The sequence below is a fragment of the Bos mutus genome, chromosome 18 (genome assembly GCF_027580195.1).
Source record: "Bos mutus isolate GX-2022 chromosome 18, NWIPB_WYAK_1.1, whole genome shotgun sequence".
NCBI lineage: Eukaryota > Metazoa > Chordata > Mammalia > Artiodactyla > Bovidae > Bos > Bos mutus.
This window is the reverse complement of record NC_091634.1, coordinates 23,591,189-23,609,205: the sequence shown is the minus strand read 5'-3', so window position 1 is coordinate 23,609,205 and position 18,017 is coordinate 23,591,189. Positions and strand designations below refer to the sequence as shown.

At 52.6% G+C, this 18,017-nt stretch overlaps 1 protein-coding gene across 1 annotated transcript; it reads right to left on the bottom strand.

Moving 5' to 3' along the window:
- Window positions 1-51: 51 nt before the first annotated feature.
- DHX38 (DEAH-box helicase 38) lies at window positions 52-17,865 on the bottom strand. The gene is made up of 27 exons (XM_070388065.1): window positions 17,657-17,865; window positions 15,282-15,622; window positions 14,734-14,921; window positions 13,940-14,044; window positions 13,204-13,351; window positions 12,982-13,100; window positions 12,791-12,867; window positions 12,190-12,345; window positions 11,502-11,663; window positions 11,219-11,326; window positions 10,760-10,872; window positions 8,958-9,095; window positions 8,425-8,611; window positions 8,095-8,280; window positions 7,618-7,758; window positions 7,166-7,276; window positions 6,959-7,075; window positions 6,667-6,774; window positions 6,166-6,278; window positions 5,046-5,254; window positions 4,798-4,952; window positions 4,230-4,385; window positions 3,996-4,130; window positions 3,673-3,798; window positions 3,067-3,162; window positions 1,609-1,730; window positions 52-543 (listed from the first exon to the last, which is right to left on the bottom strand). Exons 2-27 carry the CDS (start codon window positions 15,602-15,604, stop codon window positions 459-461), a joined length of 3,684 nt encoding a protein of 1,227 aa, XP_070244166.1. The 5' UTR covers window positions 15,605-15,622; window positions 17,657-17,865; the 3' UTR covers window positions 52-458.
- Window positions 17,866-18,017: the final 152 nt, after the last annotated feature.

Sequence of the window (18,017 nt, the reverse complement as noted above, 5' to 3'; positions counted from 1 at the left end):
TCCAGTATGTGACTCAGGGCAGTGAGGGGGAGAGAACCATCAGAAATACAATAACATTTTACAAACAATAAATTTATTTCCAAATCCTGAATTATAACCAAATTATAGTTCCCTCTAGGTCTTACTGTGCTGTTTTACACAAGAACTTTTTAAAAAAACATAGTCACAGCCATGTCATTGATACACCAAGTGTCCTGGAACAACATATTTGTATTCGGTGGGTCCGGCCACCTCTTGTGGTCCTGGCAGCCGCTCTGCGGCCCTGCGCACACACCAAGGAACTCCAGCCTCCTCCGTGGCAGAGCCTGGCCTCAGCAGGGGCCCCGGGGCCATGATGTACACAGATGAAAGCTGTGTGCAGTATTTTGTCAAAGTGGCCTGGGTTCTCAGGGTTTGTCGATAGGCCGGGGCTCGGGACTCAACACCTGGCTCCCCTCCCCTGCAGGGACAGCCTCGGCTCAGAGCCCAAAGCGGGCTGGCGTGCGGCGGGGGGTCATAGGTTCCCCCTGCTCCTTCCGACCAGGAGTGTAGATCTTCGTAGACCTGGAGACACAGAAAAGGGATTAGGAATCACACTGCGGCTCACTTTGACCAGGACACACAGTAGAACGAGGAGCCTGAAACCCAGCTGTTTCTAACTGTGTATGAGCAGGCTCTGGGGCTGCAGGGTCTTCTCCCCTAACATACTTCCACTCCCCTTGCCTTCCCTATCTGTGATTGGGAGCAGAATGAGATGGGCCTTCTTATATCCACTGAGGCACTGTGAGATGGCTTTACTAACAAATCCTTTCATACCCTCTAGGTGAGCTATGAGCTTCCCTGGTGGCTCAGCAGTAAAGAATCTGCCTGCAATTCAGGAGACTCAGGTTTGATCCCTGGGTGGGGAAGATCCCCTGGAGAAGGAAATGGCAACCCAGTCCAGTATTTGTGCCTGGAGAATCCCATGGACAGAAGGGCCTGGCAGGCTACAGTCCATGGAGTCACAAAGAGTCAGGCACGACTGAGCGACTCAACGACAACAGGTGAGCCTTGGAGGAGGTCTCCCTTCCGCCTCAGCAGGCCGCCACTCTAGCTGAGGCGGGCCTTTGTCCCCACATCCTGGAGTTTATCTCTAGACCCTTGGAATTTCCCTTGGCCTTGGGCACCACAGTGGGGACCCCCAAATTTGTAACAAGTTGGTGAGAAATGAGGGTGACCCTGGGTACCCCCCACCTTGCAGGTGGTGACTGAGGCTCTGAGGGTGGTCTTGCCGGGATTGTGCCCTTCACCTGTGGGGTCTGACCCAACTCCAGACACCAGGGCAGACACACAGGCCCAAGAATCTCCCCGCCTCACCTCTCCACCATGATGCCCAAGCCCTCACTCGCTGGTGAGGCTGTGAGAGCCACTCTGCACTCCAGCCCACCTCGGGCCCCTTAACAATGCCAGGAGTTTCAGGCGGATCACCACCCCTTGAAAATGTGTCCGGAATTCCTCCATGTGACCACAGTCAACCTGTCACCAAGTCACCTCTGCATGTTTAACTTCTCTTCAATCACGGCCTCACTCGGGGCCTGGCGGGTCCAGCCAGTGGCTCCCTCCCAGCCCAGGTCCTGAGGCCGCACTCACCTGACGCTGCCCAGCGGGCTGCGCTTCTCCTGCTCCTGCCGCCGGGCCCGCAGCTGCTCCTCAGCCAGTGCCATCTCCTCCTCCATGGCAGACGCTTCCTCTTTGGCCCGTCGGCGGTTCTCCTAGAGAAGGGAGAGGTACTGGGGTCGCTGGGGACCAGCAGTGAGGAGGCCTGGCATGTACCCACCCTCTGCTGCCAGCCAGCCACAGTGTAGACTGCACCAGCTCCCAGAGACAGGGCCACACAACACCAGGGCCGAGGCCTGCTCTTCTCACCGAACCAAGACACAGCTTGGAGGACTGAGTCCTAACCCTATCACGCCTCAGCCCTCTTTCAACCTGGTAAGTGCTTACATGTTCCTAGCAAGTTCACAGCCATGCCAGGACACACGGGAAATAGGGAAGGAGCAACATCTGAGTGGAGAGGACGGACACGGGAAAGCAAAGGTCTACGATCTTATGCAACCCTGAATAATGGATCCAGGTGGTGGCCACCAGTGGACACTTAGACTGTCAGGAGGGATCAAGTGGAACCACTGAGCACCCTTATGTCACCAAAAGGGGGGACCAGAGACCATATGTGCCTCCTGACAGAACCTAAAAGGAGGTTCACAGCAACACGTGCATTTATGCATTCCTACTCCAAAGAGCTGAACCCGAATCTAACCAAGACTTTAGATTAACGACTAGTTTACAGAAAACACATGGGACAGAGGCACAAGTTAAACATTCTGAGGAACCAATTAGCCTAAAACTATGTGGAACATTCTACAAGATGACTGACCTGTTTTCCCAGTAAGTCAATGCCATAAAAATGAGAGGGGGCAGAGCTTGTTCTCAAATAAAAGACTTAATATATATAATGACAAATTCCAACGTCTGGATCCTAATTCAAGCAAAGCAATGATGAAAAATTATCTTTGAAATATGACTAAGAACTGGAGACTTTGGTGACATTAAGGATTATTTTTGTTGAATAATACTGGTGTGGAGGTTATGTTTTAATTTTTGAAAGTCTTTTTAGAGACACCTATTCAAGATTTGAGTGAAAAACCACAATGTCTGAAATATGCTTTAAAATATTCCAGGAAAAAGATCACTGTGTATGGAGCAGGGTGGGAATAAGAGAAACGAGGTTGGGAAGAATGTTGATAATTACAGAGGCTAGGTGAGGAATCTGTGACTCCTTATCCTGCTTTTGTCCACTTTCACAGATATTTGGACTTTTCAACAATAAGGGTTTTTTTTGGTTTGTTTTGTTTTTCAAGGCTCAGCAGACCAAGCAAATGGAGTGGGTGGGAGAAGTGAGACAGACCAGCCTGCCTGGGTCACAGCTCTTATGTCTGACAGAGAAGTAAGGGGAAGCCAGATGATGATGTGTCTTTAATACCAGGCTGAGGGGGAAAAACAGATCCCAGAGGCAAACAGATCCACCACAGGAAAGCACAGGACCCTTACCTGCCGAGACTTCCCAGCCTGTTTCACGCTGTAGAACATGGGGCCCAGCTCTGCCAGCCACTCTCCGTCCACGGCAGTCACACACTGCATGTACTCCTGCAGCAGAAGGGCCACCAGCAAGGGTCACAGACAGACCACTGCTTTGAGCTGTCCCTCCCGGAGCGGTTCCATAACTAGGATCCTCACAGGCAGGGCCCTACCCCCAGCCCTGCCAGGCTGAGAAAGGCAAGGAAAAGCCACAGACAGTGGCATTCTAATCCCTTCTCCCATCCAAAATCCTCCACACTTGTGAGAAAGCCCTCCAGTGTCCAACAGAACAGGCCCAGCCCCTCAGAAAACCCTTCTAACACCACCCAAAGGGGCTGCTTGTCCCAGGCAGCAAGCAAGAAACAATCCAGCTGGCATAACCGAGGCCACCGGAACCTAGAGGTCAATTAACTTCCCCAAACCTCCCACTGGAAACCAACCTCAATTCCCCTCAAAGCAGCACCTGTGGCCCCAAGTTCTCCAAGGTCAAAGCTCATCCCAGAAGGCAGCAAACAGTTACAAAGGCCTGGCCCAGCCAAGCGGGCTGACGTCATGCCAGCTACCTTGGAAAATACTCACCTTGGTGGTCATGACCAACTCGTGATACACAATGTAGTCGGGGGTGTAGCCCATTCCAAAGAGGGAGCTGGTAGGGTGCAGGTGGCAGGGCATGCCTGTCCGGATGTTCACATACTCCCCGATTCCCTAGGGAAGCGACCCAACAGGTGGCTGCCTCAGCAAAACACTGCACATCTGGGCAGCCTCCCCCACCCCTCCAATGCTGCCTTGACACCAGCTTCCCAGGGAAGCCCAGATCTGCAGAACTGTACAGTGAGAAAGGAGAACTCTGCGCTCGGACAAAGTGTCAGGCCAGGAAGGGGCCACAGCTCCACCAGGCTCACCTTGAGCTTGGCTGCCTGGTGGAAATAGGCAGCACAGATGCACTTCCTGACGATGTCCCAGTCAGTGCCACACGAGGCCAGGCTCATCCGCTGCTGCACCATGATGTCCTTGAGCTGAGCCCGCACCTCCCGGACCTGGAGCGGGACGCAGGTGGTCAGGGATGGAGCACCCCCTCTTTGCCCCGCAGCCCACCCCGCCTCCCAACACCCTGCTTATCCGGGCCACAGACTCACCTTCCGCATGGCCTTGGCGTGGATGAAATGATCATTACACCAGATGGTGGAGTAATTATTGTTCTTCCACTGCAGGTAGACGTTCAGGTAGCTCAGGTGGTCACTCTCAGGGACTGCGAACTTCTCCCGGATTTGATCGCTTTCCTCCTCTCGGCCCTGGGAAGGGAAAGGGGAGTCCAGGACGCTGAGAAGAGCTGTCTCAGGCTGTCCCCTACCCGTCCCCCAACTTAAAACACGTTGGTGTGGTGCCACATGATACAGCAAAAACAAAGTTCATTTATAGCAAAATATTTATTCTAAGATGTGAAGGCTCAGGCACAACATCCTAGAAAAAAAGGATGCAAAAAAAGGATTGCAAAACACTCCCTGAGAACCATGGATCTAGCCAACCCCTTCCCCCACCCCAACCGGCTTAACGTAACACAGTAAAATCACTCTTCAGAAACTCCAGTTCCACCCCCTCCATTCCATCTTTACAACGGGGGACCCTCTCCCCTCTCTCAACCTCTCTCCAACCCATATACTCCCGAGACCCCTGGGAGGACAGGAGCCGGGCAGCGCCTCCCACCTTGGGCCTGTAGAAGATGGCTGGGACCGAGAGCATGGAGACGATGAGCAGGATCTCGGAGCTGCAGCCCATGTCACAGGACACGATGAGCATCTTGGACAGGGCCGGGTCCAGCGGGAACTCCACCATCAGCCGCCCCGTCGAGGTCAGACCACCTGAGAGAGAGGAGCGGACCCAGACAGTCAGCAGACACGCAGCTGTAAGATGGAGAACCCAGGCCCCAGAGCCCACGGAGCCCTGCCCAGCACCTGTGTTGTCCAGGGCCCCAAGGATCCAGAGCTGGTACATGGAGTTGAGCATGTTGTCCTCCGGGGGCGGGTCCATGAAGTGGAACTGCAGCAGGTCCTGCACCCCCAGGGACTTGAGCAGCAGCACCACGTTGGCCAGGTTTGTCCGCTGGATCTCGGGCACCGTGGTGGTCAGGAGCTCGTTCTTGTAGGCACTCTGGGTGTAGAGTCTGCCAGAGAGAAGACCCAGTGCTGCCACGCCTGCCACCACAGACCGCCCAACTGAGTCCCTAGAACGTGCCCAGCTGCCTAGGTGAGCCCACCAGCACCGTGGGCTCGTGCAGCCGGAGCAGCCAGTGCTGATGAGAGCCACAGGTAGGGAGGAGAAGGCCTCATTTCTTCCAACTCCCCTTGTCTCTCCACCTATTTAAAACTCAGTCATGCCAATTCACCCTTCTGCTGGAGTCTCTTAGATCATCGTTTCATTTTTGGAACCATTGAGCCTGGGACTAGAATTATGGCTGGGTTATAATTTCTTTATATTTTTCTGTATTTTCTGAATTTCTATTATTTTTAAGTCAGAACGAAAAAAAGAATAATTAGAGAAGTAAAAAAAAGAACCAGTGATATAATTTGTTGACATTTATCCTCTTAGGATAGGCGCACTGTAACACTGGTCATCCACTGCAGGGACGTTCAACAGAGGTCCTCCTCAAACACACACTCGGACCTCAGGACTGCCGGGAGGGTGACTGCTCCCACTCAGTGGCATGAACATAGGTCCTCCTCAAACACACACTCGGACCTCAGGACTGCCGGGAGGGTGACTGCTCCCACTCAGCGGCATGAACATAGGTCCTCCTCAAACACAAGGCCGCTCGGACCTCAGGACTGCCGGGAAGGTGACTGCTTCCACTCAGCGGCATGAACGTAGGTCCTCCTCAAACACACACTCGGACCTCAGGACTGCTGGAAGGGTGACTGCTCCCACTCAGCGGCATGTGACGAGAGAACCAACAAGTGGCAGCCCCACCACTGGTCCCCAGCCTCAGGGATCACCCCTCTGCAGGAACGAAGGCCAATCCTGCCTGCCCCTGTCTGGGCCCCCACCCTGGAAAGCAGGCAAGCACAGCGCTCCTACCTGAAACACTGACCTGGGCCCGTCCTGCCGGCTCGTCCCGACCGCTGATTGGCATTGGCCTGGCTGATGGGGTAGATCTGCAGAGCATCCATGCCAATCCGGGGATTGAAGACCTAGAAGAGGGCAGAAAAGACATGATTAAGGACACAGCGAGGCAATTAATGGGAGGCAGCCTTGAGACAAAGAAAACCCTTGGCTGCTACACGCTACAGAGTGAAATGTCTCAGTGATGCAGGCAGCCATCTTCTGGAGTCAGGAACCTCAAGAAATTTCCCCTCATCACCAGCTCCGCAACCTTTATCAAGTTAAACTGTCCACCCTGAGTTATCACAAGGATTGGATGAATCAGGAACATGGCAAAATCAGCACTCAAACCACCACCTCCACTTCCACAAGCAACCATTGTTCAAGGTCTGAGGACCCAGGTCTTGCCTTCCCACCTCCTAGGCTGGGTGAGCCTGCGTGAAGGCCCAGGGCCCCAGTGCCTGTGTCTCCTCTTACCTTTAACTTACAATAACCGGAATCGATAACAAACATGATGCCGTCGACAGTCAGGGAGGTCTCAGCAATGTTAGTGGCAACAATACACTTCCGGACGCCATCTGGAGCCTGGAGTCAGACAGGACATGCAGGGAGGGAAGGCTATAGGCTGGCAGGTAGGAGAGACCCCACAAGCAGAAGAGGACACCCCACCCGTGCCAGGAAAGTAACACCTTCTCCCTCTTGCCCTCCTGGGGGGAGTCTGGGAGGTTCCCAAGGTGGAGACCCAAACCAGACACTCTTGCCGTCTCACCTTCTGGAAGATCTTGGCCTGGAGGTCAGAGGGCAGCTGGGAGTAGATGGGCAGCACGGCCAAGGCGGGCGCGTTCTCTAGTTCTTCCAGGTGCTCCACGATCTGATCTGAGGTCACCTGAGGGCAGACAGGAGTCGTCAGATGCCAGGGCCCCCGATCCTCACCAAAGACCCACCCGCTCACCAAGGTCGCGACCGAGGCACGCACCTCAATGTCCTCTTGGCCAGGCATGAAGATGAGGATGTCCCCGGGGGCCCCCGACAGATGCACCTGGAGGGACTGCTTCACCGCGGCCTCCACGTAGTCTTCCTGCGGGGTCTGCAAGCCAGCCAGGGGCACCGTCAAAGGACATGTGGGTCAGGCCCCCTCTGGGAACCAGCGGCCCAGTCCCTGGTCTGGGGCCAGAGCTGGGCGGACTCTCGGGGTTGTGCACATGCAGATGGGCGTTATGGCCCTCCCTGGGTCCCAAGCCTCCATCCACCCCAAAGAAACAATCAAACCAAATGTCCCCAGAGTACAGTCTTTCGCCGCCAAGCCCAAAAGCCGTGGGCTTCCATGGCACCCACAAAACCTTTCCCCACTCAGTACCCCATCCCAGGCCCCCCACCCGGCTCTTCATCTGAGCTCAGGGTCAGTTAAGAAAAAAAGGGCCTTGGTACCTTGCTGAAGAGAATGTCCACAGGGAAGGTACGTCCAGGGATGTGGAAGATGGGGACGTTCCCAAAAAAGGAGGCAAATTTCTCTGCGTCCATGGTGGCTGATGTGACAATGAGCTTCAGGTCTGAGCGCCGAGCCACCACCTAAGAGAAGAAGTCATTCAGAGGCTTCCCCACGGGTTCGGAACCTTTGGCTTCTGCCCTCCAGTCTCATCAGCATCACTACCAAGTGAAACAGAAGCCCAAGCTGAGGGGGGCTCGTTAGATTTGTAACAGTCCTAAAGGCTGAAGCACGGAGCCACAGCCAGGAGAACCACGAATCACTCGGCTGAGCCAGAACGGAGTGAACTACCACTGGGCAGCCAGAGGCCTCAGGGGCAATTCTGGCCTGTCAGAGGCCCCCCAAGCTTCCCCGGGCTAGACCCCAGACGTCTCGTCACTGCCTCCCAGCCCCACAGGCACAGAGGCCCAGACCCACACCTCCCGGAGCAGCCCGAAGAGCACGTCAGTGTTGAGGGAGCGCTCGTGGGCCTCGTCCATGATGATGGCGCTGTAGTGATCCAGGTCCGCTTCCCGCAGGGACTCTCTCAGCAGGATGCCATCAGTCATGTACTTGATCAAGGTGCTTTCTGAAGTGCAGTCTTCGAAGCGGATGGCATAACCCACCTGGAAGCCAGAGAGATGGCTCAGGGACTCTGGGCACCCGCACACTGCTGCACACCCCGAGCTGGGTCTAGGCCTCAGCGGATCAGGTCAAGTGACAGAGGCCACAGGTATGAAGTTCACGGCTCGGCCCTCGGGCCCACTCACCTCCTCACCGAGGTTTCCCCCCATCTCTTCACTGACTCTCTTGGCCACCGACATGGCGGCCACACGGCGGGGCTGGGTGCATCCGATCATCCCATAGTCCGTGTAGCCGTCTTCATGCAAGTACTGGGTCAGCTGCGTGGTCTTTCCACTCCCTGTCTCCCCAACCACGATCACGATGCTGTTGTCTCTGCAAGGGGAGAAGAGACTGGTGAATTGGCACGAGTGGAAGGCCGCCTCTAGCCCCACCTGCAGCTATTCAAGGAGCATGCTTGCTCGGAAAGGAGGATTTCCCTGGGAAAACAGTCTCATACTGAAATCCCCTGAAAAGTCTAAAAGGCAGTAAGGTTGAAACAAGTGCCATGCTGTTTCATGAGGCCATGTTGCTTATTTCAAGCAGAGTAGCCGGGGGCACTCAGGAGAGGGGGAAAAAAACCTTTCCCTTCTCCACCAAATGTCATACCCCAAAGAAAAAGCGCCACAGAGCACGCACAGCACACCTGAGCTGGGGTCCCATCCCCGGGCTGGGGAGTCACCTGATGATCGTGAGGAGCTCCTGCTGCACGGCGAAGATGGGCAGGTACTGCCTCTGCTCCAGAATCGACTTCTTCTTGGCAAACTCGCTGCTGGCCTCGCTCTTCTTCTTCATGTGGTCGGCAAACTTCTGCTCTGTCCTGAGAACACACCGCACGTGGCCTAAGTGCCCTGCATGGTCTCCCGCATCTTCCCTGCTGACTGGGCTACTGCTCTGCTTCCTATGCCCCGAAGTGAGAACTGCTCCTAACACGCAGCAAATCTTTGAGATGCGAGGGCTGCCAGCTGCTGCTCATCTCCTCCGGCCTAAGGGACCACACTGCTGTCTAAGCATCCATCATCCAAAACCTGCTCAACACCCTTGGGACGGAAACCCACGGAGGGCTCAGAAGAGCTGCAGATTAGCAAGCATGCACATCCTCTGCCCTGGAACAGTCCACCCAGACGAGGAGCTGAGATGCACAGGCCATACCTCATACAGAACGACCCTGGGCAATCTCAGTACCACACTTACAGGGCTGGAAGGAGGAGCCGTGGGAACAGTCATGACCAAGGTCAGACTCCCTCCCACCTCTCAGCAGGACAGCAGTCTGTAAGGCTTTAGCTTCAGAGAACTGTGGGAACAGCCCTACTTGATGTTTACAGACATCTTCCACTAAAGCACTGAAGTGTCCTACATGTGTACACCCCCAGGCCGCACAGCAAAGACGTCCCAGTCCCACTATGTAAATCTACAGTCTCCACCCGCCCCTTCCCCAGGAGATTTTTCCTCCATCAGATCAAGCCTGTGCCCTGTCAGCTTCCTGTTTCTAATGCCCCAGTCACTCCTGGTCAGCTAAAACTCAATACCAGCAGGATTAAAGTAACTAGAGACTAACAAAGCGATCAACAGCACCAGCTTCTCATTTCCCACAGAGGTACAGAGAATTATTAACTGAGACAACAGTTTGGAAGGACTTTAGTGTGTTCAAAGGATGAGTTTCAGAAGGGACATCTGAGTTCAACCACCTACATGATGAGGGAAGCGCAACAAGTGGTCATCCAACATTGGCTTAAACACCTCTATGAATGGGGAAGCTCTAGCTGAGAAGACAACCCTTTCTATTTTCAAACCTCTGTTAAAAAGTTTCTTCCTTCAGTTCAGTTCAGTTCAGTCGCTCAGTCACGTCCAACTCTGCATCCCCATGAACCGCAGCACGCAGGCCTCCCTGTCCATCACCAACTCGCGGAGTCCACCCAAACCCATGTCCATTGTGTCGGTGATGCCATCCAACCATCTCATCCTCTGTCGTCCCCCTCTCCTCCTGCCCTCAATCCTTCCCAGCATCAGGGTCTTTTCAAACTCAATACCTGAACTAAAATCTAAGAGGGCAAAGCACATGTTCCCACACCAAACATCTAAAAGGCTCTCTAGCAGAGCGGCTAAGAGCACAGTCTCCTAAGCTAGACTGGGTGGGATCCTCACTCCACCACTTATCAGCTGGGTAACCTCAAACAAGTTACTTAACCTCCCTGGGCTGCATCGTCCTCACATGAAAAATGGGAAAGATTACACCTGTCCCACAGGACTGCCATGAGAATCCAACGACCAAGTATCCGTGAGGCGTGTGGTGCTGCTCAGCACAGAGGAAGCGCCTACGGTGGCAGCGGAGGCAGTTGGGGTATTATCTGGAGAAAGGTGAAGACAGACCAGGAGGAAGGAACCACAGACTCTCAAGTGACGTCATACTCGTATTAGTGAGTGACAAGTCATGTCGGTCCTCTTAAAGCCTGTCTTCAGGGGTGCCGGCTGCCGCGAGACTACCTGTAGTCCACTTTCCCATCCTCGGTCAGAGATTTATCCGGCTCTTCTTCTTTTTTGACGCCCATTATATCTCCCAGTTTGGTTCCAGCCAATTCCCAATGTTTGTGTTGAGCCTGAAAAAGACATGGAAAGTCAAGTCTGCTCCATCCCGTGATGGAAAATCAATCCCGTCTGACAACAGGCTTCCTCCAGCAGCAGTAAATTCCCACGGCCAGCGGCGGCACCGAGCCAGGCCCGCCTCCCACCTTCCCTCCTAAGTTCCTGAGCCCGCGGCCCCACACTGTCCTAACTGAGCCCTGCAGGAGGAACACAGTACCCTCCCCCAGGGGCTGACGCTCGCCCTGTGAGTTTCCTCTAACTGCTGAAGGAGCCCTACCTGCAAGATACAACATGATCCTTAAAAAGAAGACCAACAAAAGAAAACAGAGACCCTCGGGCCCCAGATGACCAGAAACCAACCTTCTTGCGCTCCTTTTGCTCCCTGTGTTTCCGCACTGTTTGACTGCCTTTCCGAGCAATGATGGCTAAGTCTGAAGTGGCGTCCTTGACTGGAATCACAGGCTCCGGCTGCAGGAGGTTGAGGATAAAGCAGAAATTCCACACTGATCGTTCAAACTCCACAGAAAGATCCGCTTCGTGATGGCACTGGTAAACGAAGGGCTGCTCCCCCCCGCCTCTCCCTCTCCCTCTCCCTGTCTTCTCCCACTTTGGGGCCCTCCCCTCCGACTGCAGAGGACCCCACCTGCTTGGTGAAGACGATGCGCCCGTCCAGAAAGGGCGGCACCAGGTTGTGCACCATGAGGTGCACCTTGGCCGCGCTGTCCTCCTCGAAGTCCTCGTCCACCTCCAGCCGGTGCACCACCCCGCTGGTGAGCATGCGGTTGGTCTCCCAGCGCTCGTTGTCCTGTGAGGACACAATGGGAGGAGGCCACGTTCAGACTGCAGCCACGCGAGGTCGTCCTGAAAGGGCCCAAGCGAGGCCACGCAGCAGATCCCGAGAGAAGGGCGGTGGGGATGTCATCAGTCTCTGGACCCTGCAGCTCCTTAAGACGGCAGAGGCCCTGATCCCAAATCACTTGCAGCGCATTTTCCCAGAAGCCACCTTTTATGTCTAAACCAGAACCTCCATGGACGCACAGAGTGGCCGTCCCCCAGTCCCACTCAGAGACACAGAGGACACAGAGCCAAGCCCACCTCTCAGCTCCCATCAACAGCTCCCTCCAGGAAGCACTGCCAAAGAGCTAAGTTGGGATTTGGGTTTTTTTTCTTTTTTTCCAACCTACTGAAAAGTTCCCCACCCACCCCTCCGCTTCCAGGGGTATCGCTCCTTCTGGGACTTCAGCCATGGGGAGAAGAGCCGTGCTGTCGGCTGGGCTGCGACCTGCTGCTACTCCAGCGGGGTCCGCTCTGCCTCCCGCGGGCAGCCTCACCTCATTGATCTGTCTCCGCTGAGCCGAAATGCGCTTCTGCTTCTGTTTGTGTAGGTGCTGCTCCCGCCTTCTCACGTAGTCGTCGGAGGAGTAGGCCAGGGGGTTGTGGAACTCATCATACCCCTCGTCCATCATGTACCAATCCCGGTCGGCTTGCTGTAGTGCAAGAGACAGAGCCGTGAGAACAGGGAATACAGTGAGTGTATGTGCAAGACAGGGACAGAACAGGAGGAGATGCTTGGCAAGAAGTCACTGGTGCAGTGAACAACTCAGGAGAGGCCACCCTGCTGGAGGGCCAGCTGCCTACAGAAGCACGGTTTGCAGCCCAGGCCACCATGATGGCACTTCTTAGGTTTACCACACAGTGGCGCCAGCACGCAGAAGTCAAGTCTGACCTGCACTTGGTGAGAAGTTTCACCAGGGAGCCTGTGCCTGGAAAAGGACTCCAGGGCTTCGGGACTGAACGCAGCTCAGCCTTCCCGAGACTGTCCGGATTCACCAGAGTGTCACCCGCGGCCCCTGTACTCTGACACACCTGTCACTGGCTTACTGAAAGACGGCCACCACCCCTCATTCAGTCGCTCGGAGATGTATTTCTTACCCTCTGGTCATCCTCCCACTGCTGCCGTTCCTCTTCTGTGTCAAATGAAATTCCTTCTTCGCCATCCTCACGTCTCCCTGCGGGAGAACACGTGGCGGGTCGGTGTGCAAGGCCCCAGCTTGTCCCCAGTGGCCTCACGCAGACCAGCCACACCAGGAGTGTCCCACCCTCCCACTTTCACCCTGTCTTACCTCGGCCCCTGGACAGACGTGGGGTGGACCCCAGGTGTCTTCTGTCATCGGCCCACTCGTTGTATTTGTAGGATGGGGTTGGCAGAGGGGTGTCATCTGAGTACCTGCTCCTCACAGACCTGGGAAACAGTAAAACCAGCTTCACTAAACAGTCACTAAGCTGAGACATGTTCCCAGCCACCATCCGCCCGCCCAGCCCCAGTCACGCGCACAGAACATCACCTGTCCCTGTCTCGACCGGACGGCCGATGACTCCGCTCGGAATCCCGATAGGAAGGCGTGGGGGAGGGCGATTCCCACTGTGAGCGCCTCGAGGAGCCATAGCCACTGTCCTCTTCCTCCCAGGTAGACCGTGAAGGGGTGGCAGCATCTGGGCCACAAAAGACATGAAGCTCAGCATTTACTTTAACTCAGACATGGTGCTAGAGCCATTAGGGGAAAATCAGTTTGCCAAATTTCTTTCTTCTACTCATAAACTTTACACCTGTTTGCAATGGATATGATGGGTTTGACAGCTTTTAAAGATATCTGAATTTGAAGAGTTCCATTTTTCATCTGTGTTTATAAGAACATTTTAAGGAATATCCAATTTGTCTCTGTGAACATATCTCTTGAATATATGTATTTCTTTTTTTTTTTTTTGAATATACGTATTTCTTTATAATCAACCCTTCTTCTGCCCCTACCCCACTCTTACTCCCCCTACTCCCCACCCCCAGCTCCCTATTCTTTCCTACCATTTGGAAAACTGGCCACTCAGCAAACGGGCAAGTCGCATTAAGGAAGCATATCAGTTTCCAAAGAAGTCCATGGCCTTCCCAACTGAATCAACCAAGTATTCCAAGTCATTCACGGTGGAATCAGGAATTCCAACCCAGTTCCACTGAGGATGGGAGTCACTCACCGTGCCCCTCATATACGTGGCTCTCAGAAACCACCATAAGCAAGCTCGGACTACCTTTAGGCCGGTGTCGGGGGCTCTCGGGTTCGTTTCTTCTGCTGCTACGATCTGACCCTCCATCTCGCTCCGATCTGCCGCTGTGCCTGCTTCTGTCCCGCTCATCTGTCGGGAGTCACCAGCAGAGCTTAGAAAACAAGTGCCTGTCCTAATTTCCACCCATCTTCACCCAAGAGAAAGGACAGGCCTCCCCACTCACTCACAGGAGCAACCTCACTGTTCTAATGCGATCCAGGGGCTCCTGAATCTCACATATCCCCATTCTTTCAAAGGGCAAAGATTAGTTACTGGCTACAAAGTTTCAAACTCACAGTAACAGTTATTTTCCTGCAAGAATTCAAAAAAGAATAGTTACAAGTCTATCCTGAATAACTATTTAGTAGTTACAAGTTTACAAGCTACAGACCTTGACTATTACCAAGGAAAGCCAGCGATGGACCTTACGCCCAGCTGCCCCACAGCACTGTCCTTTCCCTCTCACCGACACTACTGTCAACTGGTTTCTCAAACACATTTCCCACTATCACCTTTAGCGCCAGTTTTCAAGATAAAGTGCAAAGAACCACACACTCAAGCAAAGCAGCTATGTTGCAAGTAACAGTTCTTTTCTTAGATTGCCTGCTCGTGCCCGCTTGTCCCAATACCAACAGGGTCAAATACCCAATACCACCAGGCTGACATGAAAATGGATCTCCCTAATTAACAGGCATTATAAAAACTCCCACGACAGCAAAAAGGCCAATGTTTTACTTTGGGTGCCTAGCAGGCCCTACGAAGTCTGCTGGGCAGTTTACCTCTGTCTCTCTTGCGGTCACAGTCTCGATCCCGCGACCTCTCCTTCTTCCGATCCTTTTCGTCTTTGGATGAGGCATAGACGCCATGCTCCCGCCGCTCCCGCTCTCTCTGCCGACTGCGTTCCCAAAACTCTTCGCTTACACCACCAGGATGGGATGGAGTCTCCACCCGGGCTGATCGGTAATGCCTAAAACACAGAGGGCAGCTGGTGAAGGGCTCAGCCAGAGAAGAAAAACCTGCCCCAAACCTGTGGCCATGCCAAACAAGCAACCTGGCCTCTTCCACTTTATCTCCCTGGTACGGCAGGCTTGCATATGGCGATAGCCATAAGCACTTCTAACCCCCCATCACCTACTCTTCAGTTGCTTTTGACAGTTTCCCCAAATCTGAAAAAAAATACCAATTCCTACCTAGCCTCAATGTTATAGAATCCTAGTAAAAATTAAGCCCTAAATATCCAATAAGAAAACTGAGAGATAAACATGAGACATTATTTTCTGGCCTCTATTTTTATTCCCTCTCGGGCAATCCGCCCAAAGGCTTTTACCTGTCTTTTCGGCCACTTCGGCCAGCCTGGTCACTGTCTTCTGCCTCAGCGTCCCTCTGGTCATCCTTGCTCTCTTCCCAATCCTTGTATGAAGAGATTCTGGACTTCTTCTTGTCCTCGCCATCATCCTTCTCCTCTCTCTCCTTCCTCTTCAGAGAAGCCAACAAGTCCAGTCCCAGCAATGAAGGCCGGGGTGCAGGGGCCTTGAAGACATGCTGCTCACTAGCCGCACTTTTGGTCTTAAAAATAAGGCCACCAACCTGAGAGTCCACGTCAGTGCCTTCCAACCGATGGAGCGAGGCATCCTCACCACTGTCCTCCATGACAGGCTCCAGGATCCCCTGCGAGGAAAACAAACCACTTGCTATCAGACGTAAGAAGGAAAAGACTTGGCTCCACTACATCCCAAAATAACTGTGAATATATGTATACCGGGGTGGGGCTGACCTCCCCATCAAGACCTGAATTCCTTTAGTTACCTCTTCGCAAGACTCTTCCATCAACTCATTGACAATCTTAATCTTAAAAGATCTATTTCCACCCAACACACGTCAGAAATAGATAAACACATACACACACACACCCCCCAAGATCCAAGAGGGTATCATTCAGATAAGAACAGACCTCACTAAGGAGCACTTACTAGAGCAGGACAGCATCTATAAAAGAAGTGCAGGGAAAACACTAGATCTGAAGTCAGAAATCTCAATTAGAACCCTCTCAACATTTTCTACCTGTATGATCATAAGCAAATAGATATTAATCTTAATCTTTGGTTAGGCATAACTTCTATACCTGAAAAATGGAAGTACTTTTTGCTCTCTTAAATCCATGAAGTTACTGTATCAAACAAGAAAGTTTATATGAAAGCATTCACTCTGTAACCACAAACAGTTACATAAACGTCATTGTTACATTATTTCATTTACTGTGCTCTTGGGTACTGATTGGGTTCCTCACCATTTTTTACACAAGTTCTTCCTACTCTCTACTCCTTTAAACTACAGATACAGTAGAGTAGAGTTGTTGAGATATAAGGCTACCATCCATGTGATCCATTCTTAAATGAGTTTTCTGGGCCAGTTTTGTTTTGTAGAGAAGAATTACCTCACAGCAGTCGAAATCTATTTAACAACGATTCAAGTTCACCAAAAAAAAACTGGATGAGAATCACCAGGCTAGGAAATGGTGTTTCTGAAAAGTATTTAGGTGACTGTAAGATTTCCTGGCACTCAACTCATAACAAATTCCTCTTTACCTCCCACTACACACCATCTGCTTATAAACATATCCCATTTTGTGCTTGAATAATTTCCCTCATTCCAACAAGTCAGTGAAGCAAAGAACTATCAAGAGAACCACCAGAACCCAGAATGTTTCACGCAGCTCTAATTAACTATAGAAAAATATAGCCAAACAGACTGGACACACAATATGGACACAGAAACAAGAGCTGCATTTTGGAAAATGCCATCACACAGAAGAGAAATGGGAAAGCTAACTTTTAGTGACATCTGTACTCATGGGAGGAAATCTACATGGGAAGGTAAGATACACATGCTCTGCTCAGTAGTCTGAACTAGAAAATACACCCCTAGAACGTCCTTTTATGCAGGAGAACTTTGTCTGTCTTGTTGACTGCATTGCCCAGTGCCTAGCAAAATAAACATTTGAGGAATAAATAATTTTAAACTGATTAAAGGAAACAGGGAGCCAGAAATCTCTAGAGACAGTAAAGAAAGGTGCCAAGCAGCACAGGAAAAAAAAAAAAATCTGACAAACAGGACAACTAGCGGCTGAGAAAAACAAGAAGTTTAAGTGTTGTCTTCTGAAAAAGGATTAGTGGCAAAGAAGTCACAAGAGGTACAAGAAAAATAATGAAGAAAGAAACTGCATACATTCATCCAATAATTACCGAGTGCCTTCAGTGAGCCAATCGCTTGTTCTGGGCATTAGAGATAAGAGACCAAAACAAAAATCCCGATCTTTTTGGAGTTGACATTTTATTAAAAGATATCGCCTGGAAGAGATACCACTATGACAGAGAAAAAGAAAACGAAAAGAGCCCTTCTGGGCTCGGTGTCTGTCTGGGAGTGGGCTAATGAGAAGGTCTAAGGACGTGGGCGGGGTGACTCCCGGCCAGCATCCCTGGACCTCTGGGAGGCCGCGTCAGTGTGCACGATCTGACCTGATCAAGGAGAAAGGCCGAGGTCGGCAGAACCTGCGCAGCATTCCTACAGTGAGTAAGGCAAGTTGGATGACAGGGACACGACTTTACAAGCCCGGGCCCGAACTTGAGCGAGAGGCCGAGATTCGCCTCTTGGAGCTGCCACGATTGGCGAATAAAAGGTCGGAAAGGAAAAAGGGACACTCACCTCACCAAGCCTGACTCTCAGGACCTGCTGTCCGGGATTCTGGGGCGCTAGCGCCGTCAACCCCTCGCTCAGACCGCTTTGAGAGCCAAAATCAACTACATGAGAGCGGCCATTATTGTCCCATAATACTTTACGCGGCTCCTTCTATCCATCCAAAAATACCATCGAGAGCAGCCCGGAAAACGCCCGTTCCCGGTGCGACACAGAACGCGACCACGCATGCGAGACTAGACTGTCTTTCTCTGGGCCTCTGATCAGAGACACTTCCGAGTCCCCTGGCGACCAATCATGCTTAGTGTAAGAGACGAGGCCCCGCCTCTAGGTGGGGCGTGGGAGGGAGAAGTAAAGAGACCGGTCAGGT

Excerpts from the sequence above, each read along its gene's own strand:
- DHX38 (XM_070388065.1), bottom strand. The coding sequence starts at position 15,604 with ATGGAGGACAGTGGTGAGGATGCCTCGCTCCATCGGTTGGAAGGCACT. Across the intron at positions 11,327-11,501 it reads GCATCGTCTTCACCAAGCAG|CCGGAGCCTGTGATTCCAGT; the intron begins GTGGGGTCCTCT and ends AACCTCCTGCAG. Across the intron at positions 3,799-3,995 it reads ACCAGGCAGCCAAGCTCAAG|GGAATCGGGGAGTATGTGAA; the intron begins GTGAGCCTGGTG and ends TCGCTTCCCTAG.